Here is a 24,883-nt window from a genome sequence, read left to right as displayed (position 1 = left end):
GCCTCAGCCTCCCAAATAGCTGGGTCTAAGGCACCCACCACAACGCCCAGCTAATTTTTTGGTTGTAGTTGTTACTGTTTAGGAGGCTGGGGCCGGATTCGAAGAACCCAACAGCTCCATTGTATGTGACTGGTGCCCTAAACACTGAGCTACGGGTGCTAAGGCAAAAATAAGTATTTTTGATTATACAGCTCTTAATTTACATATGGGTGTTCTATATTTTAAGATTTAAATGGTTTTTTATTCTTTGGAGGCTTTTGTTTATTTTTAATGTAGACTTTGCCTTTTAAATGACAATTTTTCTATGTTCTTATGTATATAAATTTCTTTAATGTAGTGTTTTTTTTATTAAATCGTAGCTGTGTAATATAGTGTTTTAATATATGTTTCTCATAACAATAATATTTTCCTCCCAAGAACCTTAGGAAAGAAACTAAGAAAATTATTGGCCAGCTTCCACTTCATACGGTAAAGCATGGAGAAAAGGTAATTTCATGATTTTTGTTTTGTGGTTTAGACTAGACAGTGTTTAAAGCAGCATTGGCAGAAGTATTCTGCCGTACAAGAAGAGCCGTCCAGACCTGTGTTAGCCACTAGCCACGTGTGGCAGATTTTTACATTTAAATGAGTTTAATTTGAAAATTTAATTTCTCAGTGAAACTAGTGCCATTTCAGGCACTCAGTAGTCATGCTGGCTAGTTGCTGCCTTATTGGACAATCCCAGCATTCCCACCAGTGAATGAAGTTGTGTTGGTTAGACCCAGATAACTGTGAAGCAACTAAAGAACGTAAAGTCCACATCCTAGATGCTTGATACCCACATTCATTTCTGTTCCATCTGAGACTACATGTCCATTCTCTGCAGTTCCATTAAATGCAGGGAGAAAATACTGGGATTTGTGGAGAAGGGGAGAAATACTGTTTCTGAAAACTTTTTTTTTTTGAGACAGTCTCACTGTGTCACCCTCGGTAGAGTGCTGTGGCGTCACAGCTCACAGCAACCTCAAACTCATGGGCTTAAGCAATTCTCTTCCCTTAGCCTCCCAAGTAACTGGAACTACAATCACCTGCCACAACACCTGGCTATTTTTTTGTTGCAGTTGTCATTGTTGTTTAGCAGGCCTGGGCCATGTTCAAACCCACCAGCCTCGATGTGTATGGCTGGCACCGTAACCACTGTGCTACGGGCGCTGAGCCTGAAACTACTTTTTAAGAAAGAAAAATTTTGAGGCTGGGTGGGGTGGCACACACCTAATAGCACTTGGGAGGCCGACATGAGTAGATTGCCTGAGTTCACAGGTCAAGACCAGTCTGAGCCAGAGCAAAACCCAGTCCCTAAAAATAGCTGGGTGTCGTGGAAAGGAAAGAAATGTTTGACATGGCTAATCTGAGACTTAAAAGTTCAAAATCATACCAGAATTTTATTTATTTAGTTATTATTTTCTTTTTCTGAGACAGAATGTTACTATGTTGCCCTCGGTAGAGTGCTGTGGCGTCAAAGCTCACAGCAACCTCCAACTTTTGGGCTGAAGTAATTCTCTTGCCTCAGCCTCCCAAGTAGCTGGGACTACAGGTGCCCGCCACAATGCCCAGCTATTTCTTTTCTTTTCTTTTTTTTTGCAATTGTCCTTGTTGTTTAGCTGGCCCAGACTGGATTCAAACCGCCAGCCTTGGTGCATGTGGCCGGTGCCATAACCATTGTGCTACAGGTGCTGAGCCATACCAGAATTTTAAAGCATTTTTGGTATAGGATAAATCCTGAGTCTAGAACTTCAGGTTCTTAGGGGGTAGATGCCTTGAAAGGAAAACTGTTGCTAATGCAGTAGTGTTTATTCTTTTAATAGTCCCTCTTATATGCTGTGAAATGTTAGTAACTTGTGTTGACTTGTAGCTATGGGTTGGTTCAGCTATCTTGATGTTCATGTTATCTCACTCTGTTGCTCAGGATCTATTCAACCCTCCAATCTCCACTCCCCCTTTAAAAATGAAAAGACTAACTACATTTATGGTATAATTTCTTTTTCTGACCTTAAAGATTAAAAAGAAAAACAGCACATTAAATTATAGACACATGATTTTTTTACCATAGAATTTGGTATTAATGGCTTATGTGATATATTTAATATTAAGATACTCTTGAAATTGTATTAGTAGCTACTGTTTCTTCCCTGATAGCTTTTATACTATAGTACAGTGCAATTTTAACAGTTTGTGCACGCTATTGGTTTCTTTCCCTACAAATGTGTTGAACAGAAAAAGTAGAGAAAAGAATGAAATAAACACATCTAACAGTTTAGGATTAGTGTCTGATTTACAAATCACTGAGCATCCTTGGAGAAAGAGTTTCCAGGTAATGCCTGTGACTAACTGCACACATTCAGCATAGCCGGTTACTTGAGAAGCACGTGGTGTTATGTTTTTCTTGGAATTTGCTTTCTACTTACTCTCCTTAGCAGGAAATTTCAGTTCTTAAGTATGAGAAGAAGATATAGACTCATATGTATAGTTTACTGAATTGAATCTTTGACAACATAAGTAAATTAATATTATCCTTTTCCTATTCAGAACACTTTTGAAAATATGTCTCCAGGGACTGTTTTTTGTAAGTTGTCAGAGTAATGGTTAAAAAAAGAGGATCTCGGCTCAGCACTTATAGCTCAAGCGGCTAGGGTGCTGGCCACATACATGAAAGCTGGTGAGTTTGAATCCAGCCCGGCCCGCCAAACAACAATGACAACTACAATCAAAAAATAGCTGTATTGGGCAGTGTCTGTGGCTCTAAGGAGTGGAGCGCTGGCCCCCTATGCCAGAGGTAGCGGGTTCAGGCCCAGCCCCGGCTAAAAACTGCAAAAAAAAAACATAGCCGGGTGATGTGACAAGTGCCTGTAGTCCCCACTACGTGGGAGGCTGAGGCAAGAGAATCACTTAAGCCCAAGAGTTTGAGGTTGCTATGAGCTGTGATGCTACAGCACTCTACAGCTTAACTCTTGTCTCCAAAAAAAAAAAGGGATCCCTAAATGGTTGAACTTACGATTTTTTTGACTTTGTGATGGTGCAAAAAGTGATACACATTCAGTAGAAACTGAATGCCAGTATAGCCGTTCTGTTTTTCTCTTTCAGTACAGTATTCAACACCTTATCATAAAATAGGCTTTATTAGATTATTTTGCCCAACTCTAGTGACTATCAATGTTCTGAACATGTTTAAGGTAAGCTAGGTTAAATTGTGGTGCTCATTAGGTTAGGTGTATTAAATGCATTTTCAGCTTACAATATTTTGGGTGGAGTTTTTGTTTTGTTTTTTCTTTTTTTTTTTTTTTTGAGACAGAGTCTCACTTTGTCACCCTTAGTAGAGTATTGTGGTGTCACAGCTCACAGCAACCTCCAACTCCTGGGCTTGGGCAATTCTCTTGCCTCAGCCTCCCGAGTAGCTGGGACTACAGGCACCCACCACAATGCCTGGCTATTTTTTGTTGCAATTCTCATTGCTGTTTGAGCTGGCCAAGGCCAGGGTTGGACCCGGCACCCTACCCACTGAGCCACAGGCATTGTCCTTTTTTTTTTAATGTGTATATATTAGACTAGGCACCTGTAGCACAATGGTTACAGTGCTGGCCACATGCACCTTCAAGGGTGGCAGATTCAAACCCGGCCTGGGCCTACTAAACAACAATGACCACTGCAACCAAAAAATAGCAGGGCATTGTGGCAGGCACCTGTCGTCCCAACTACTTGGGAGGCTGAAGCAAGAGAATCACTTAAGCCCAAGAGTTGGAGGTTGTGGTGAGCTGTGATGCCACAGGACTCAACTGAGGGTGACGAAGTGAGACTCTGTCTCAAAAAAAAAAAAAAAAAGTGTATATATTCATAGGGTACCTGTGCAGTTTTGCCACATCGGTATATACATTGTGGTACAGTTAGGCCCTTCAGTGTATCTGTCACTGGAGCAACATGCTGTACCCACCAAGTAACCTCCCATCATCCCCACCCCCACACTTCCACCCTTCTGAGTCACCACTGTCCATTATTCTGCACTTTGTTTCCATATAGATATGTTATTAGCTCCCTCATGTAAGTGAGAACATGTGTTTTCTATGTCTGAGTTGTTTCCCTTAAGATAATGGCCTCCAGTTCCATCCATGTTGCTATAAAAGACAGGATTTCATTTTTTTAAGGACAAATGATGTTCCGTTGTGTATGGAAATTTTTCTTTATCCAATCCTCCATTGATAGACACTTCCATCTGTTTGCTATTGTGAATATGCTGTGATAAGCATACAAGTACAGGTATCTTTTGTATATATTAATTTCCTTTCCTTTAGGTAGATATCCAGCAGTAGAGCTGCTGGATCATATGGTAGCTCTGTTTTTAATTCTTTTTTTTTTTTTTTTATTTTCAATTCTTTGAAAAATCTTCATACTATTTTCCATAGAGGTAACACTAATTTATATTCCTACCAATAGCACGTGCGTTGCCTTTTCTTCACATCCTCATCAACATGTTATTTTTTTTTTTTTTTGTAGAGACAGTCTCACTTTACTGCCTTCAGTAGAGTGCCATGATGTCACAGGACTCACAGCAACCTCTAGCTCTTGGGTTTCCGCGATTCTCCTGCCTCAGCCTCCTGAGCAGCTGGGATTACAGGCACCCACCACAACGCCCAGCTATTTTTTGGTTGCAGTTCAGCTGGGGCTGGGTTTGAACCCGCCACCCTCGGTACATGGGACCGCGCCCTACTCATTGAGCCACAGGCACCACCAACATGTTATTTTTTTTATAGCCATTATTAGTATAAGATGATATCCCACAACTTTAATTTGCATTTCTCTGATGATTAATGATCCTGAACTTTTTTTATAGCTTGTTGGTCATTAGTTTTCTTTTTAGAAATAGTTGTTTATGTCCTTAGCCCTTTTTTTAATGGGGTTATTATTTTCTTCATTGAGTTCCTTGTGAATTCTGGGTATTAGTCCCCTGTCAGATGTACAATCTGCAGACATTTTCTTCCATTCCTCTAGTTGTCTGTTCACTCTGTTGGTAATTTCTTGTGCTGTGCAGAGGTCTTGTCGTTAGGTCCCATTTGTCTATTTTTGGTTTTGTTGCCTGTGTTTTAGAGATCTTAGTTGTGACTTCTTTGCCTAGACCAATGTCCAGAAGCTAGATTTTCTTCTAGTATTTTTATAATTTCAGGTCTTATATTCAAGTCTTTAATCCATCTTGAGTTGATTTTTGTGTATGGTAAGAGATAGAGGTCGTAAACTTAAAATCAAACTGCAGTGGGTTTTTCTGGACATAACCCCATGGTAAATGGAGGAACATTGTATATAGATTTTCTGACAGTTTTACATTTTAAACTTGTATAGAAAAATGTTTTCCTTTATCTACATCTTATCCACTTCTGGAGACTAGTGTGTTTGTTTTCCAGTGGCTTTCTTCTGGACTCATCACAAGTAATGTATAAACTTGCCAACCGTTGTTAGAGACTTAAAAATTATTTCACTGTGGCTCGGTGCCTGTAGCACAGTGGTTATGGCACCAGCCACATACACCAAGGCTGGTGGGTTCAAATCCAGCCCAGACCAGCTAAACAGCAATGACAACTACAACCAAAAAATAGCCGGGCATTGTGGTGGGTTTCTGTAGTCCCAGCTACTTGGGAGGCTGAGGCAAGACAATTGTGTAAGCCCAAGAGTTTGAGGTTGCTGTGAGTTGTGACGCCACGGCACTCTACCGAGGGCAACATAGTAAACTCTGTCTCTAAATAAATAATTTCCTTGTTCTTGCATGTTATGTGATAAATAAGTGATAACCTGTTTCCCCGAAAATAAGACATCCCCTGAAAATAAGACCTAGTGCATCTTTGGGAGCACACCTTAAAATAAGACACTGTCTTATTTTCAGGGAAAAGGGTAGTATTTATTTTCAATGTAGCATATAAATTAAAATGTTAAAGTTAATTTTAATATAGTATTTAATAACAAATCAAACTTTTATTGCTTTGTTTAACAAGTGGTGTACATGGCTGAATATATTTTTAAATATGGTAATTATATAAGGGCGATGTAGCTGTTTTTCATAAAATGAACTTGCTAAATTTGCAGCCACATGCATGCACTGATTAGTAGTTCCTGAATCCCTGTTCCAAAATCCCAGGAAAGACAATCTTGTTGGCCTGTCTTGGCTTAGATAACCACTCTGTTCCTACCTGCTTTGGTTGGTGGGATAGGACCAGGTGGATAGATCAGAGGTTACTGGAGAAGTTAGGTGGGCACATACCACTAGAAAGGTCTATGACCCATAGATCTTACAAGTGGAAATTTTGTCACAAGACTGCTCCCCGCCCCCCCAGCAATTTTTATTTCTTTTTATCTTTGTTAATTTGTTAGGTAAAAAATGGTAACTTACTCTTTTGTAATTCTTTTATCACTACTAAGGTGAATATCTTTTTTTTTTTTTTTTTTGTGGTTTTTGGCCGGGGCTGGGTTTGAACCCGCCACCTCCGCCATATGGGACCGGCGTCCTACTCCTTGAGCCACAGGCGCTGCCCTAAGGTGAATATCTTTACACTTGATCTTAGCCAAAAGGCCAAGATAGAATGAGGTGAATCTTTTTAGATATTTAATCGTTTGTGTTTTTTTATTTGCAAATTGTAACTTTGTTTCTTAGCAGATGTAAATTTGGAATTTTTTTAAATGATTCTAGAAAAGAAGTAGCTTATTATATATTCGTCCTTTTTATATTGTGAGTTTTGTGTTTGAAAAGTAATTTATCATAATATAGCAGACATTAGCATTTCAACAGCCCTTAAAATGTGAATATGTTATTTTTAAAAAACCATGAACATTGGCTTACTAAATTATAAACACTGTTCTTGTTTGATTAGATACTAATTTTTTTCTTTTCTGCCCTTTAGATAACTTCTTGATAGTAATAAAAAGTAAATACCAAGTACAATTATTTCTTTTAATTTTAGTTTCTTTCAGGTTGTGCCAGAGTAGAATAGAATTTATATTGCTTAGGCAATATAGAGTGTTTAGAAAGTATATATTATATGTCAACGATGTCTTAAATTCTTTCCTTTTCTTTTTACAGGGAATTGATGTTGATGCTGAAAATTGTGCAGTGTGTATTGAAAGTTTTAAAGTAAAGGATATTATCAGAATTCTGCCATGCAAGTATGTTTGTTTTACCTACTGAGATGTTAAAACTTACTTGACAAGTTTTAGGTTTCTGACAAAAGAGTTGCATGCTTTTTATGATACGAAGATCTTGGTATTTTGTGATCATCTTGTTTTTTAGAAAAGAAGTTTGGACTTTAACATTGTCTTCAAGGCTCTTTAAAATTGCTCAGTTTAGGGGACTTGTAAGTGACTATTAAGACTCATTAAATATCTTTTTCATAGATCAGTTTTTAGTCTTAATAAACAAGGCTTCATAAAATCCTAGAAAGTATAGAGAAAGGCAAAGGAAAAAAAGAATCCTAGGAATTTCATTATATATTTAGCAAAGCAAAAAATAAGCGGTGTTGGGCGCAAAAAGATCGTAGCACCTAGGGGAAGGGCCTGAAATAGCCAGAAGGAAAGGTCGATGAGGGCAGTGGTTTGTGCCCTTAATTAGGGTTCTTTCTGGGGTTGTGTAAACTCTGTATTCTTCCCTTCACTTTGGTTACACTAGGGGCTTTGGTTTAGCAACAGGAAGTTGCAATTTTTTTTTTAATAATGGCATACTTTAATAACCTTTTGAAAGAATTGCTTTGTTAACAGAAGGATTTATTTTGTGTACAGAAGTTATATGTTTTAAGTCTGATCAATTTTAATTATACTTCACACCTATTAGAGGCCAGTCATAAGTTAATATATAACATTTGCTTTGTTTGCAAAGTACTTTAGTAGTACACAGCAGTCCCCAAATTATAAACATCTGACTTGCTTAACAACTTGCACTTATGAATGGAGGACCATAAATCCCGAGTTACAAACATCTGACTGACACCCATCTCGTGCTTATGAGCTGAGGCTATTACAGGTAATATGTAAATGTACCCATTCCACCTGACATACAAATTCAGTTTAAGAATAAACCTGCAGAACCTATCTGGTTCATAACCCAGGACTGCCTATATACACAAATACTTTACAGTAGATTAAGTTCTAGATAAAAGTTTCCTGAATGAGTGTAGCTAGGTTAAATCTACAGATGTGGGGTTGGTGCAGTGAGCTCTTCATGAATTGGGGTCAGTATAGGTTGGTGGTGTTCTGTAGAAAATTACCAAACTAGAAAATAATTTTTACTCTGTGCTGGTTTAGAGCAAGTCTTCCTGATGTGGCAGCCCTGCTGGGGCCACTGCACAGACACACGGCGGGAGTGTGCTGGGACTGCACCGAGGCTGTGCGCACCCCTCCAGCACAGACATGCTGCAAGTCAAGTTTCCTCTCCTTATTGGAATTTTGGCTCCCCACCCCACCCCCCATTTTCTTTTTTGCTTTATGTAGCAAATTTCCCAATAAAGCCATCATGTTTCTTTTGTGTTTTTGTGAAACAAAATTATATCTTAAGTACTATGATTTTTAAGTCTACTAACAGATTTCTGTTTGAAGAAAAGGTCTCTAGACATGAGCAGTTATGTCTGTTCCTGGCACAGCTTTATGAATATGGCCCATGCCACTCAAAGCAGCCAGGGGTGTGGGTGCATAGAGGGTCGGAACCTAGTTGAGAGTCGCAGCTGGAGTCCAGTCTGTCTGGCTCTTAACTCCTTTTCTTCATCACATAGAGAAAGCAGATTCATCAAATGGGAGGAAAATTTAGTCAACTCAGGCAAGTCAGTGAAAGAAGAAAATATAGATCCCGTTTTTCATTTTTTATTCTGAAATCGATAGGTGCTCACTATAGAATAATGTAGCATGTACAAAATGTTTAAGAGAAAAAGTAAGTTTTTATATTTACCATCCAAAGATAATTTGTTAATATTTTGTTGCATTTTTATTTGAGTCATTTTATATGTCACCTTATATATAATATAATATAGTATAAGTATACAGTCTTATACTTTATATAGTCATTTGAAAGAAAATACTATCAGTTTAGTATTAGTTTACTTACTACTATTAGTTTATGCCACTTTTATTCCCCAAGGTTTTTAAATACCTTACAAAGTTAAATAAAAATGTACAACCTACCGTGAGGTGGAAATATGCCATACTGTTTGTGTAGTAAAGAGAAAATTTCCCTAGAAGTGCCAGATTCTGTTTAACATGGAAGATAAGATGTGTAATGACTTAGGATAGATGAGTAGACTAGAGTGTTGATTTGTAATGCAAGAGTGAGTTGGTACAATGTCTTATTTCCTTTATAAGTTATATAAAACATTTATTTTAAAACATTAACACATACTTAATTTTTTTAGGCATATTTTTCATAGAATATGCATTGACCCATGGCTTTTGGATCACCGAACGTGTCCAATGTGTAAACTTGATGTCATCAAAGCCCTGAGATATTGGGTTTGTTGCATTTTTGTTTATATTCAATCTCTGCCCCAGTTCTTCCTGAGTGATTAGATTTCGTTACTGACCAGAGGCAAGAGGAATGGGCGGAAGGCACCTTCGAACATCCTTGTGTTTCTTTGAAGAAATTTTCTTCTTTATTAGTAATGAATTGTTAAGACAGTCCAAAAAAAAAAAAAAAAACCAATGTACTAAATTTACAGTGATAGAATAATATGATAGGATGTTTCCAGAGAAATATGAGCAATGTGTTTTGGTATACTACACTGCAGAATGTATATATGCCAGTTCATTTTATATAAACAAGAATCACAAAGCATTTGAAATGGAAGGCACCTTCATACATTTTCTGGCTTACTGCCAACACTTCTTGCTATCGTTCTCCCCATTCCTGGGTTTCAAGTAGCTCTGGGGAATTTTGCCCTGCATTGAATTTGGTCCATCAGTTTGTGATACTTACATGGTCATAAGGACCTTCCTCGGAAGACAGGAAGGCAAGTGGAAGAGACATCATGATAGTAGCTAGCCATGTGCTAAATGCCTGATAGTTTCTTACACCTGCTGTATGAAACTTACTGTCCCTATTCTATGAATTAGAAAACTCGAGCACAGAGAAGTTAAATAATTCGCATGAGGTCATGCAGCTTGTTAATGGAGTATCTGCTTTAAAATTTGTTTGCTTCATTCCAGCAATTATACTCCCCTTAAAGGGGACTTTCAGGGGTTAAGCGGCTCAGTGGCTCTTGAGGATTTCTTTCTGTGGACTGTGGGGAAAAAAGATTTTTCTAGGTTGTTATTTTTTTGTTTATTTTTAGAGTTTCTGTATAAACTATTAATGTCTCAAAATACTCTATTAAATGAAAACGTTTTTAAATAAAGATCTTTGGGAAAGTAATTTAAATATCAAATATATTTTCTGGCTGCTGAACATATTTTTAAGAATTTTTTATAGATAGAGTTTATTGTAGAATTAGAAACTAGAGTTTTATAGAGAGTTTTAGATTTTGTTTAGTTGTTTGGGGACAGGATCTCACTCTGTTGCCTGAGCTAGAGTGCAGTGGCATTATCACAGCTCACTGTAACCTCAAACTTCTGGGTTCAAGCAATCCTCCAGCCTCAGCCTCCTGAGTAGCAGGCATGCACTACCACACACAGATAACTTTTCTAGTTTTTTGTACAGAGGGAGTTTCACTGTGCTGCTGAGGCTGGTCTTGAACTTCTGGCCTCAAGTGATTTTCTCACCTGTCCTCCCAAAGTGCTAAGATTACAAGCATGAACTACCATGTCTGGCCAGTTAATTCAGTGATGATCATTTTATGCAACTTTAAGCCATAATGGCTGTGGCTGTATAAGCTTCTGTACAATGGCATGGCTAAAGAATTGACCCCATGAAACAATACTGGTATTGTATTTAACCAGCTTTGCTTAAAATGTCCTCGTCTATGGGCGGCGCCTGTGGCTCAAAGGGGTAGGGTGCCGATCTCATATGCCGGAGGTGGCGGGTTCAAACTCAGCCCCAGCCAAAAAAAAAAAATGTCCTCTTCTAGCTTTGTGTGTCTTCAAAGGTACATAAGAGGCCTTTCCCTTAATAACTACTATAATTCTTTATGAATTATGTGTTTTATTTTTTTGAAATGGAGTCTCACTTTGTCACTCTCGGTAGAGTACGATGGCACCACAGCTCACAGCACCTCCAGCTCTTGGGCTTAAGCAGTTCTGCCTCAGCCTCCCAAGCAGTTGGGACCAGGTGCCCACCACAACATCCAGCAATTTTTTGTTGTCGTTGTCGTTGTTTAGCTGGCCTGGGCTGGACTTGAACCTGCCAGCCTTGGTGTATGTGGTTGATGCCTTAACCACTGTGCTACCAGCGCCCAGCCGGAATTATGTTTTTTAAATATGAGTTTCAGAACATCCTCACTGTATGAACACAGGAAGGGGGAAGTTCAGCATTCAAGAACTGTCTTATTGGAAACTCAGGCTGTTTTGATGTTTAGAAATTTTCTTTCCTCAAAAATTTCTAAATTTCACTTATTCATGGTTTTCAATAATTGTTCTGTTTAGCATGGCATGACTTGCTTTCTTAGTGAACCTGGATCATCCTTTCTTTTTGGCCAGAAACCGTAGCTTAGGTGAGAGGATGTACCTTTTTTGGACGGCATTTTAAATAATAGAATACAGGGAGCTTGATAGATATTTTTCTTAGTGAAGTTTTAGAACTTTTTCCTTTTTAGATGTCCTCTGAAGCTCATTCTAAGTTTTAAGGAATTTCACTAACTTTACCATAAAGACTTTAATCCTCATGAGTTTTCTTTTTAGAAATATAGCTACATACATATTTCATATATTAAAACTTAGCGTTCTTTATCTTGCACAAGGTTGAGTTGGTTACTTAGAATGCTAATTTCAGAAAGGTAGACTATGTACAGTATATATCTCCAGAATGACTAGTTTATTTTTTCAAGAACAGAACCTATAGTAACTTAAATCTAAGAAATTTACTTGTCTTGCCTTTAAATTTTCAATCTTTAGACAATATTCTATTTTTCTTTAGGCCCATAGACCTCTCCTGCATTGGGTTTTTAAATGACATGCTTTCTTAAGTAACTAGTTCTCCATTTCCTCACAACCACAGTGAAACTCACCAGCAGTCCCTCACGCAGACTTTAAAGGCAATCCTTTGGTCTGCAGCTCAACCCACTTCACTGTGCCACTGGTGACTTATTTTCATTCATTCAGCAAGCATAGATCAAATTGTCAGATCTGAGCTTGGCTGTGGGGAGATAGATGAATAAGAACAGCTAGTTCAGCGGCTCTTGGAGATTTCCCTCTGTGGACTGTGTAGAGCCAGGGCACACACTGACATAATGTGGCAAAAGAGGCACGTTTGAAGAGACCTCTGTGGGAGCATAGAGGAGTGACCCTCCATGTTCCAAGTAGAAGCCAGAAGATGGAGGGAGTGGACTTAGGAGGAGCAGCTGAGCTGAGCTGGGTGTTACAGGTTGGTGATGTGTCTGCAGAGGTGGAGGGATGGGTTGGAGGCTGGCAGGCCATTACATTGGCAGGTACTTAGGCTGAGCAGGAGCTTGGGTGTTGTGGCAGGATGTCAGGAGGAGGGCTGGAAGGGTGTTTAGTTACTGAAGAAGAAGGGAATGGCAGGCTCCAGAACCCTGGTGGAGAGGGATGCGGGGGGGCATGTTGGGAGCAGCCACCAGTGGTGCCTAAGCCCTGAGAGCACAGAGGAAGGAGGTGAAGTGCCCCATTGGTGGGTGTTTTTACTTGAACCAGTGGTGAGATTCTGAGCTGGGTATTCACAGTCAACCTTGGTAACTCCTCAGTTAAGTCATTTTACCAGCAGTTCCATCCACTCACAACTCACTTGTCTCTAGTGCTAATCAGAAGAGGTTTCTGGATATCCCCCAACTGCTGAGCCTTGATGGAGTAGTGCTGATAGAGTCTTTGGCCCTCACTCTCCTTATTTTCTTTAAAAAGCAAATGGGAAAGGGAGGAAAGTTGGAGGCAAATTGTAATTGACAGACACCCCATTTATAAAGAAGGAGCCATAACTGATTTTTTTTTTAAAGAAAATCAAAATATAGTCTGAAGCCCTCTATTCAGAAGCCTTGTTCATCTCTGAAACCCTTTTGCCTCACTGTAAAACAGGGCCAAAGACTCTGGGCAGACAATCAGACGGGTTCACAGCCTCTGCCCAGGGGCAGGGAAGTTTATGGAAGCTTCCCTTCTGTCAAATAGTTTAAAAGTTAGCATTGCTTGTATCAAGGGGGCCAGGGGGTATGGTTTTTAGAATAAAAAACACGTAGGTCTGAGAAAGCTACTTGTTGAGAAGTAATTCATCTTTTCATGCTAGATAAAGGAGACATTGATGTGCTCTTTACTAAATTCACTGTATAAAAAGTACAGAGTGTCTTCTACGGATTGTAAGCCAGATGATAGATACTTTGGTCATGTTACTTAGAAAAGGCATTTTCTTCTGTTGTAATTCTCAAGGGAGAGCCAGAGGATGGACAGGATATGCCACCTCCAGAATCTCCCAGTGGCAGGGCTCTGGCTGCAAATTTGAGTCTGACTTTGCCAGGTGATGAGAGAAGTGACGGGAGCAGTCTGCCCTCAGCACCCCCTGCTGCGTCTGAACTGCCCTGTGATGCCAGCTTTAAAGGAGATGCAGGTGAAAACACAGTGCTTCTCGGTAAGATGGCTGTAGATTCTAAAACCATGGAATGTTGTCAGTAGTTGAAAGAAATTAAGAAATACATAAAATGTGGGAAAACATAAAGGGGGAAAAAAATAATGTCACACCTAGAGATACCATTTTAATATTTTGATATGTATCTTTCCAGATGTTTCTCTAGAACTTTGAGGATGTGTTAGGATGGAGGAGCATCACTTATGTTGGTTAACCTTATTTTACTTAATATATGAAACTCTATCAATAGATAATTTTTATGGCTATGTAGTATTACATTTTGGATTTGCTGTAGTTTCTTTAAACTTTTTTTTTTTTTTTTTTGAGACAGTATCACTTTTGGTGTCATAGTTCACAGCAACCTCAAACTCTTGGGCTCAAGCGATTCTCTTGCTTTAACTTTCCAAGTAACTGGGATTAGGCACCTGCCACAACGCCCGGCTATTTTTAGAGATAGGGTCTTGCTCTGGTTCAGGATGGTCTTGAGCCCATGAGCTCCAGCCACCTCGGCCTCCCAGAGTGAGTACTAGGGTTACAGGCATAAGCCACCACACCCAGCCTCTTTAAATTATCAATAGACATTTAGTATAAGAAGCATTTTGAAATCACTATGTGTATATACTTATCACTGATCTAATTTCCCGTTCTTGACAGGTAAAATGTTTGAATTGCATTTATTTACTGATGGTTACATTCTTCTCTCTCTCTTTTTTTTTCATCACTTTCATTTCATTCCTAGTACTAATTTTTTTTATTTTCTTAAAATTCTTTTTATGTTGAAAATATAAGGTCTTTGTCATATATTTTATATGTTTTCCCTCTATTTTCTCTTTGACTTTTTGTACTATTTTATTAGCTAGAAATTAACTTAAGTCATTTTAGTTTCCCGTTTTTTCATGAGTCTGTCTTTGATAGCATGGTAACTTAGCAAGGTCTTTCTCATCTCAAGCTTATAAAATGGTGGCCTATATTTTGCTAGTATTTGTGGATTTGTATTTTACACTTAAATTTTAATCCACATCGCTTAAGGTGTGAGGAGAGATCTAACCTGGTTTTTGCCCATTTAACCAGTTGTCCTAATATTGTTTGGTTAATAATAATTATTTGCGAATTATATGTTTGGTTTTTGCAAGGCAAATTCATTCATCTTTATTCTTTTTAAAAAATGTCTGGGCTATTCTGCATTTTTATTTTTATTGTATTTATTTATTTATTTTGAGACAGTCTCACTATGTCACCCTCTGTAGAGTGCGGTCACATCACAACTCACAGCAACCTCAAACTCTTGAGCTTAAGTGATTCTTTTGCCTTAGCCTCCCAAGTAGCTGGGACTACAGGTGCCTGCCACAATGCTTGGCTATTTGTCATTGTAGTTGTCTTTGTTGTCTGGCAGGCCCGGGCTGAGTTCGAACCCACCAGCCCCAATGTATGTGACTGGTAGCTGCTGAGCCTATTCTGCATTTTTAAAAGATTAATTCTGAAATCATTTTGCCAACAAGAATTTTTTATTGGAACTGGATTAACTTTATAGGTTAATTTATCTAGGGAGAATTGATGTTTCTAATTTTGAATTTTGCCTGGAAAAGGAAGCATAGTTTTCTAAAGCAATAAGATTCAAACTAAATCAGTTTGTTTCTAACACATTCAAGATCTGTAAGGCAAAGATAGGTAGAAATACTAGTTTTAAACCAGTACCAGAGGAAAAAAGAATGCATTATAAAAGAAAAAAGGAGAATGGATTTCAGAGAATTATAAAATTGTGAAGGGTGATCTTTTGTGGGCTTTCTTTTAACCAGCTCCCCAGCCAAGACTAGACCACCTTATAAGGCAGAGGTAACATGTTCAGTTTATAAATGACTTTTATTTTTAGAAATCTCATATTGAGCCAAAATATGTACTAATAGGATTTTGGGCTCTGTCTTCAGACTACAGAAAGAAAACTAACCTTGCTTTCTCTAGTACATGACCATCCTTGAAATATTTGAAAGACAAATACCCTTATTCTGACTGAAGGTCCTTCAAAAACAGTCTCCAGATTTTTATGTTTTTGTTGCTTATAATTTGCCATCGCTCAACCCAAATGCCCTCTTAGAACCAGGATAGCATAAATTGAAATAGGGGTAGAAATAAGAAGGTGGAGAATGAAGCTAAGACCATTCAACACAGCAGTCCAACTGCTGGATATTTACCTAAAGGAAAAGAAATTATATCAAAAATACATCTACACAAGAAAATCACTTGAGCCCAAGAGTCTGAGGTTGCTGTGAGCTGTGACCCCATGGCAGTCTATCAGGGGCGACAAAGTGAGACTCTGTCTTTAAAAATATATATATACACACACACACTCACTTATGTTTATCACAGCACTATTCACGATAGCAAAGATATCAAAATCAATCTAAGAGTCCATCAACAGAGGATGGGCTGCATGGCACCCATAGCTCAGTGGGTAGGGTGCTGGCCACATATACCGAGTTTGGCAGGTGTGAACCTGGTCTGGGCCAGCTAAACCAACAATGACAACTGCAACAACAAAAACAATAGCTGGGCGTTGTGGCAGGCACCTGTAGTCCCAGCTACTTGGGAGGCTTAGGCAAGAGAATCAGTTAAGCCCAAGAGTTTGAGGTTGCTGTGAGCTGTGATGCTACAGCACTCTATCTAGGGCGACATAGTGAGACTCTGTCTTAAAAAAAAAAAAAAAACAAAACAGGATAGGCTGGGTATGTATACACACATAATTGAATACTATTCAACCGTAAAAAAGAATAAAATCTGACTTTTGCAGCAACATAGATGGAACTGATGGCTGTTATCTAAAGGGAAACAATTCAGGCGCAGAAAGACAAATACCACATGTTCTCACTTTTAAATGGGAAGTAAGTAACGTGTACACGTAGACATAGAATGTGCAGTAATGTCACTGGAGACTCAGAAGGTTGGGAGGCTGAGGCAGGTGGATTACTTGAGCTCAGGAGTTCGAGACAAGCCTGAGCAAGAGTGAGACCCCCCATCTCTACTAAAAATAGAAGAATTAGCTGAGTGTTGTGGCAGGCACCTATTGTCCCAGCTTCTTAGGAGGCTGAGGCAAGAGGATCTCTGTCTCAAAAAAGAAAAAAAAAAGTCTTACTTTGTCACCCTCAGTAGAGTGCATGCCATCATAGCTCACAGCAACCTCAAACTCTTAGTCTTGAGATCCTCTTGCCTCCACCTCCCAGGTAGTTGGGACTACAGGCACCCGCCAAAATGCCTGGCTATTTTTAAAAACATGGATCTCTCTTTGCTCAGGGTGGTCTTGAACCATGTAGTGCACATATTAATTAGCAGTCATTCCACCTGTCTCGGTCTCCCAGAGTGCTAGGATTACAGGCGTGAGCCACCGCGTCCTAGTCCAAGAGGATCTCTTGAACCTAAGAGTTTGAGGTTGCTGTGAGCTTTGATGACCCAATGGCACTGTACCCTGGGTGACAGAGTGAGACTGGGTCTCAGAAAATAAAAAATACAGTGTATACTATTTGGGTGATGATAGTTACACTAAAAGCCCAGAATTTACCACCATGTAATATATCCCTATAGCAAAACTGCACTCATACCCCTTAAATTTATTTAAAAGAAAAGCCAGGTTTATAGAACAACAAAATGTCAGACATAGTCTGAAGCAGCTGGGTTCCCCCTCCTTGCTGCTCTACCCCTTCTTCACATTCTGTTTTCTCTCGTACTTTTTTTTTGAGACAGTCTTACTATGCCACCTTTGGTAGAGTGCCGTGGCATCACAGCTCACAGCAACCTCCAACTCTTGGGCTTAACTGATTTTCTTGCCTCAGCCTCCCAAGTTCCTGGGACTAAAGGCGCCCACCACAACGCCCAGCTAATTGTTTGTTGTAGTTGTCATTGTTGTTTGGCAGGCCCGGGCTGGGTTTGAACCCGCCAGCTCCAGTGTATGTGGCCAGCACCCTAGCTGCTGAGCTACAGGCCCTGAGCCTCATTGTACATTTTTATATTCCCAAGTATTGTTTACCAGTAAACTGACAGGTAATTTATGTGTTCATGTTCTTTTTGCCTTAAAACAGTGACAATATACAGGGTGTCTCAGAGGTCTCCATACATACGGACTTAGGAAAAATCAGAAACTGAAGCTAAATGTACCTTTATTTACAGAAAATTCATTACAAATTTTCACAAAATATATCTGCACTTGATATATAAATGTAAAAAAATTAAAAATATAAAGAAGTGGGGTAGTGTGGCTCAAGCCTATAATCCTAGCTCTCTGGAAGGCCGAGACAGGTGGATTGATTGCCTGAGCTCAGGAGTTTGAGACCAGCTTCAGATCCTGTCTCTACTAAAAATAGAAAAAAATTATCTGGGTGTTATGGCAAAAGGATCACTGAGGCAAAAGGATCACCTGAGGCAAAAGGATCACTTGAGCCCATGAGTTTGAGGTTGCTGTGAGCTATGATGATGACACTCTACCCAGGGCAAGAGAGTGAGACTCTTGTCTCCAGAAAAAAAAAAACTCATAATATGAGTTAAGTTTTCCTGTCTGTGATGGCCTTTGGAATACCTTATAAATTTAAAAACATTGGGCGGCGCCTGTGGCTCAGTGGGTAAGGCGCCGGCCCCATATACCGAGGGTGGCGGGTTCAAACCCGGCCCCGGCCAAACTGCAACCAAAAAATAGCCGGGCGTTGTGGCGGGCGCCTGTAGTCCCAGCTACTCAGGAGGCTGAGGCAAGAGAATCGCTTAAGCCCAGGAGTTGGAGGTTGCTGTGAGCTGTGTGAGGCCACGGCACTCTACCGAGGGCCATAAAGTGAGACTCTGTCTCTACAAAAAAAAAAAAAAAAAAAAAAAAATAAATTTAAAAACATTAAATTAGATTTGGGGTAGAGAGGACTGGGGGCATGCTGGTTAAAGGATGCAAGGTTTCACTCAGGGATGAGTAAAGTCAAGAGACCCAGTACAGCATGGGGACTGCAGTTAACACTAGTGTAGTATGGGCCGGGTGTGGTGTCCCACGCCTGTGATCCTGGCACTGTAGGATTCAGAGGAGACTAACCTAAGCCAAGAGTAAGACCATCTCTACTAAAACAGAAAAATTAGCCTGGCATTGTGGCAGGCACCTATAGTCCCAGCTACCAGACACTGAGGCAGGGGAGGGGGGATCACTTGAGCCCAGGAGTTGCTGAGAGCTAGGCTGATGCCATGGCACTCAAGCCTGGGCAACAGAGTGAGACTGTGTCCCAAAACAAAAACAACCAGTGAATGCTATATTTGAAATATGTTTGAGAGTAGATTTTATGTAGTGCACATATTAATTAGCATGATTTAGCCATTCTATAATATATACATACTTCAAAATACTTTGTATAAATATATACAATTTTATCAATTTAAAAAGTCAATCATTGAAACTGGTAGGGAAGTTCAGTAAGGTTACTTATGTTATTTCACCATTAAAAATTTTAAGTTGGTAAAAAATGTATTTGGTTCTACTGTTGTATTTAAGGAAATCCTTTACTGCTATACAGAACTCCTATTTTGGACTCCTAGTAATACTGTCTTTAAGTGCTTCCATCTCTTTTTCCTTGCTATCTATGAAGTGAGGATGATAACACATTCATTGTTACCTTGTAGGGTCAGTATCTTGTGCCCAGTAAATTCTGGCTATTGTTTCCATTGGCAGCAACGTCATCACCATAGCTACTTACTTGACTTTTGGAAATAATCTTCTAGTGCCACCGTCTCAGGCTGAGTCTTTATTTATAGCACCGTGCTGATCAGATTAATTCTGGTTAAGCTAATACTAGGAAATCTCTCATACTATGTAAGGGGAAGATGTTTATCTATTTTTCTTGTTGACTGTCTCTGGAATGGGCTGGCGTTTTTGCGTATATATTTTGTTTAAATTTTTCTGTATGTCATCTTGAAATGAGTAATTATGTTTGTGTTATTGAAGTTCAGGATATGCTGTCTAACCTCCTGACTCAGGGTAGCTTTTGTTGCTTTGTTGTAGAAGCCGGCAGGAGCACCCCTCAACATGGAGGACCCATCTCTGAACGCCCACTCAAGTGTCCCCTACAGAATTTTGACTTGAACTAAAGGATATTTTTTTACTTTAGCACAGAGTTTGTATATTTGAAAATACTGTGCAATATTTTGCCTTTCAGATTCTGATTTGATATACAAAGGGTTAAGTTTTTATTCTTTAAAGAGACTTTGATTTGTCTTCATGTATGTATCTACTACTAAAGTATAGTATTTACGATAAATGGTTGTTTCAGACTATTACAAAGACAACTAGGAAAGGCACTCTCATGTAAAGGACAGGTGGTGGCTCTAAATGTTACACCAGCTACTGCAGTACTGTGAAAACAAGATTAATTCTCTCGAGGGTTTTAGACTAAGCACATCCATTTTAAAGTAGTTGAAGTGGAGTTGTGTAATTCAATTCAGTTGATCACATGGGCTTTCCCTGGAGGAAAGACTTTTTTTAGAACTTTAAACTTGATAACTGATATAAGAAATCTATAGCTTTCTTGCACATCTGTAATGTATATAGAGATTTAAAAATCTGAGAACACTTTGTTCAGGATTATGAAAAAAGCAATAGATAACTTTAGGATTTGCATTTTCCTCTTACCTAATTTCTTGTGACATGTTAATTGGGAAGAAAATATATCCACTTTTTTCCTACAAATAAAAAAGTTAAGAGTCTTTTTTACACATGACCAATAAGTTCTTCATAGCCTTATTATAGAGAAAATCAAATAGGCATACTGCGATTTTATTACAACTTGATCTTTATAATTTAAAGAGTAATAAATGCAGAATTTTTATTTTTGCTGTTGTTAGCACAGAACAACCAAGTTTTCTTGATTAGCTTTTAAGCAAGACAGTCTCACTCTGTTGCTGAGGCTGAAGTGCAGTGGCACAATCACACCTCACCGAAATATCCAATCCCTGGGCTCAGGTAATCTTCCTAATTAGCCTTCCAAATAGCTGAGACTACTTGAACTTGTACCATGCCTGGCTAATTTTTTTATTTTTATTATTATTAATTTTTTTTTTTTTTTTTTTTGTAAACACAGGGTTTCGTTTAGTTGCCCAGGCTGGTCTTGAACTCTTTGGCCTCAAGTAATCCTTGCACCTCAGCTTCCCAAAGTGCTGGGATTCTGGGATTACTGCCCCCAGCCTATATGTGAGGGATGGACCACTACCCCTAGCCAGTTCTTAAGCAAAGTTAAAATCATTAAGCTTGCTTAACCATTTGTTGTCACTCATTTGCTCTTCCTACTTGTAGGTCAAAGCAGTAGTCTAACGGAAAGTTTTTGGAGACCTTGCTGAGCTTTATAAAGTGATTAAGCACAACTCCCTGCTCTTTGCTCTTTTGCTCCCTTCCTGGAGGTAGATGTCAAGGGAGGCAGTTGCTTTTCAGAGTATGAAATTAATAGTCTTTTCTTGTTTCTAAACTAGTTGCTCTGTGTACCTTTATTTTATAAGTAAAAGTAAATGTTCATTGGGTGAGTACAGTGCCTCACATCTATAACCCTAACACTCTGGGAGGGTGAGGCAGGTAGATTGCTTGAGCTCAGGAGTTTGAAACCAGCCTGAGCAAGAGCAAGAACCCATTTCCACTTAAGATTGCTTGAGCTCAGGAGTTCAAGACCAGAGCAAGAGCAAGAACCCCTCTCTACTAAAAATAGAAAAACTAGGGTGGCACCTGTGGCTCAAAGGAGTAGGGCACTGGCCCCATATGCCGGAGGTGGCAGGTTCAAACCCAGCCCCGGCCAAAACTGCAAAAAGAAAAAAAAAAAAAAAATAGAAAAACTAGCTGGGCGTTGTGGCAGGTGCCTATAGTCCCAGCTACTCAGAATAAGGCAAGGGAACATTTGAGCCCCAGAAATTGAGGTTGCTGTGAGCTATGATGTTGCCAGGGCATTCTCCAGGGCAATAGAATGAGACTGTGTCTCAAAATATACAAGTTTATTGAGAAAAATATTTTTAAAGTGTATTTAGATGGAAATAACATGAAACTTTAAAGTTGATAAGATGCTGGGAATTTGGGAAATGTCAATGAAGAGTCTGGTAAGTCAGAAAGATTTAGTTCAGTTATGTTCTTTGTAGCAGTGATCACTTTCGTCCTGACAGTTGTCATAAAAGCTGCTTGTTCACTTATAATGTAGAACGGTGTTTTAACTTTGAAAAGCTCAGGTGCGCTGTGAGAGAGGCAGCGTGCTTGCGACTGTGATCCTCTGTACCCCTCCCTGCCTGCCATCCTGCTTCGCTCTCCAGTGTCTGTAGCCGCAGAAAACCACAAGGGCCAGAGAAGTGTAGGAGCACCCACTGTTTCTCAGGTAATAATGTCCCACATCTGTCTTTTTAGGGATATTAAATATACGGCCTTTCCCAAAAGATTACTCCCACAGCTACTGAGGAATGATGACAATAAAAGGCCGAATTGCAGTGTCTCCATCAGCAGTTTGCTCTCTGTGTGGGCACACGATGACAAAACCTCCTGAAGCGACCCACTGGTCTGACCTCAGTAACATCACTAACATCAAGCTTCATGCCATGGGAGTGGTTGTGAAAGGCATCCCAAAGAAAATAATCATTGAGACCTCAGACTACACTGGGGCTCGAATGGGTAGTGAATACTAGTCTGTGTTCCATAAGGTACACTTACTTGAACCAAGGACTATAGAAGTCTAAAGATAATAATAATAGACCTTTAAGAATAGGTGTGTGTCCCTATACACTAGAAATGAGATATCCAGTGTAATAAAATTCCCCAGTAAAATACAGAATGTGCCCAAAAATGTTTATACACATTTTAAGAAAGGAAAAAAACTGTATTAAAAGTGTACTCGGGCAGCACTTATGGCTCAGTGAGTAGGGCGCTGACCCCATATACCAAGAGTGGCAGGTTTGAACCCAGCCTTGACCAAACTGCAACAAAAAAATAGCCGGACATTGTGGCGGGTGCCTGTAGTCCCAGCTACTCGAGAGGCTGAGGCAAGAGAATCGCTTAAGCTCAGTAGTTGGAGGTTGCTGTGAGCTATGACACCCCAGCACTTTACCAAGGGCGACATAGTAAGATTCTGTCTCAAAAGAAATTTTTTTTAAGTGTAATACTCAAATATACCAATAACAAAAGATGAGCACAAATCACCTTGAACACCTCTTGGAATCGCAGAACTCAAACCTTACTTGAATATTACATTTTATTAATACAGTTCTTTCCTTCCTTAAAAAATGTATACATTTTTTTGGCAGCATCTGTAGTTTAACATCTTTTTGCACACATTAAAATTTTATTTGCTCAATGAGAGTCATACTTTGTCACCCTCGGTAGAGTGCTGTGGCGTCATTGCTCATGGCAACCTCAAACTCTTGGGCTCAAGTGATTCTCTTGCCTCAGCCTCCCAAGTAGCTGGGAGTACTGGTGCCTGCCACAACTCCTGGCTATTTTTAGAGATGAGGACTTTATCTGGCTCAGGCAGTCTACCCACTTTGGGCTCCCAGAGTGCTAGGATTACAGGCATGACCCACAATGCCCGGCCCCAACAAATTTAGTTTTTAAAGTTTAAAAACATTTATCAGGCCAAGCATGGTGGCTTACATCTTGTAATCTTAGCACTTTGGAAGGCAGGATCATTTGAAGTTAAAAGTTTGAGACCAGCCTCAGCAACACAGTGAGACCCCCCCAACTCTATAAAATTAGTGTATACCTTTAGTCAGCAGCTGTTTGGGAGGTTGAGGCAGGAGGATCACTTGAGCACAGGAGTTTTGAGTTTGCAGTGAGGCTATGATGAGTTACATTTTGTGAAATTTCTACAATGTTATAGTTAGCCATGATGCTTTCTACAGCAAAGTATAAGTGAATTGAAAAAAAAGTATTTGTACTGCTTTCATTTAAACATGATGGTAGGCTTGGCGCCTATAAGGCGCCAACCACATGCACAAGAGCTGGCAGGTTCTAATCCAGCCCAGGCCTGCCAAACAACTACAGCCAAAAAATAGCTGGGTGTTGTGGCAGGTGCCTGTAGTCCCAGCTACTTGGGAGGCTTCTGATTAAGAGAATCGCTTAAGCCCAGGAGTTGGAAGTTGCTGTGAGCTGTGATGCTATAGCACTCTACCCAGGGTGACAGCTTGAGGCTCTTGTCTCCAAAAAAATAAACAAACATAAGGGTAAAAGTTGGTCCATTACTTTAGATGAGTTTTATGATGGGCTAAAGAGAAACCTGGGAACACTAGTACTTTCTGTGAGCTGACTATAAAATTATATTGAATCCCAGATTTCATCTTGGGGGAATTTTTCTGATAACAGTAGTAACTGCATAAAAAAGAACAGACTGGATGTAAATGTAATCAGTAAATGTCTTAGAATGACTATATAAAAAGTTCTTCCAATGCATTGTTTGAGATACCCTTAAAATGTTACCTTAAATGGATATCACTCAAGATCTATGAGCCATCATTCTCTACGGGGACGTGAATCATTTAGTATTCCTTGAAATTGTGTATATGTACTCTGTAAGAACAAAAATTGATCTTTCTGTAAAATTGAAGTTAGAGAATTATTTGAAATAGCTAGTTTTAGGAATATTTACTGCTGTCTTCTTTTTTAAACAGGTGATCTGAAGATTAATTAAAGCTAGAAATTGGAACTAGAAAATCCGAAGAATTGAAGATGTTTTAACATCAGTTACATTGAACTCATTTGATTACACTTAAAGTTGATTTCAGTTAATTGAATCCCAGAATTATAGTTTTTTACTTTACGTAAACTCTTACTGAGAACTTTTTGTTGGTGTTATGAATGTAAATCTTGGTTAAATATTTTTATAAAATGTTCTCTAAGTACAATTATTTGTTGTAAGCCATTTATTTAAATTTGAAAATCTTTCCTCTTCCAAGTAAACATCAATATTGTGATCTTGATCCTTACTTTTGGAGTCCATATTTGAGAATTCCCCTACTCACTAAAATTTGTGTCTCCCAGATCAGCACGCACAACACGTAACTCACTTTCTGTGAGCACCGAGCGGTAATTTAGTTGCCTGACACATGTTCCTAGCAGGTTAAACAAGGGGGCACTCTGCCTTGCTTCAGCTCCTATGGTGTAAACAAGTATCCTTTTCATGGTTTAATACTTTCTTTCTTCTCATTGTTGTAGTTTAT

At 39.2% G+C, this 24,883-nt stretch overlaps 1 protein-coding gene and 1 non-coding gene across 7 annotated transcripts in view; both read left to right on the top strand.

Annotated features, from left to right (window-relative positions):
• Positions 1-24,649, top strand: part of RNF149 (ring finger protein 149) — a 38,420-nt gene extending 13,771 nt beyond the window's left edge. Inside the window, exons 3-8 of one of the 6 annotated variants that reach the window (XR_008379429.1) lie at positions 418-486; positions 7,094-7,176; positions 9,405-9,501; positions 13,510-13,708; positions 21,909-22,056; positions 24,335-24,649. Coding sequence is in view for 4 of the 6 variants with exons in the window: in XM_053587311.1 (XP_053443286.1) it covers positions 418-486; positions 7,094-7,176; positions 9,405-9,501; positions 13,510-13,708; positions 21,909-22,003 (543 nt within the window). In the remaining 2 variants the exon portion in view is untranslated. The other 5 variants (XR_008379430.1, XM_053587313.1, XM_053587311.1 and 2 more) reach the window with 5 other exon arrangements.
• On the top strand, positions 22,131-22,246 carry LOC128585261 (small nucleolar RNA SNORD89). The gene has a single exon (XR_008379981.1). It is a non-coding gene; the product is annotated as a small nucleolar RNA SNORD89 (small nucleolar RNA).
• Positions 24,650-24,883: the final 234 nt, after the last annotated feature.

This window comes from Nycticebus coucang, chromosome 4 (genome assembly GCF_027406575.1).
Source record: "Nycticebus coucang isolate mNycCou1 chromosome 4, mNycCou1.pri, whole genome shotgun sequence".
NCBI classification, from domain to species: domain Eukaryota; kingdom Metazoa; phylum Chordata; class Mammalia; order Primates; family Lorisidae; genus Nycticebus; species Nycticebus coucang.
Note: the sequence above shows the minus strand (reverse complement) of the source record. Positions and strands in the feature narration are given on the sequence as shown.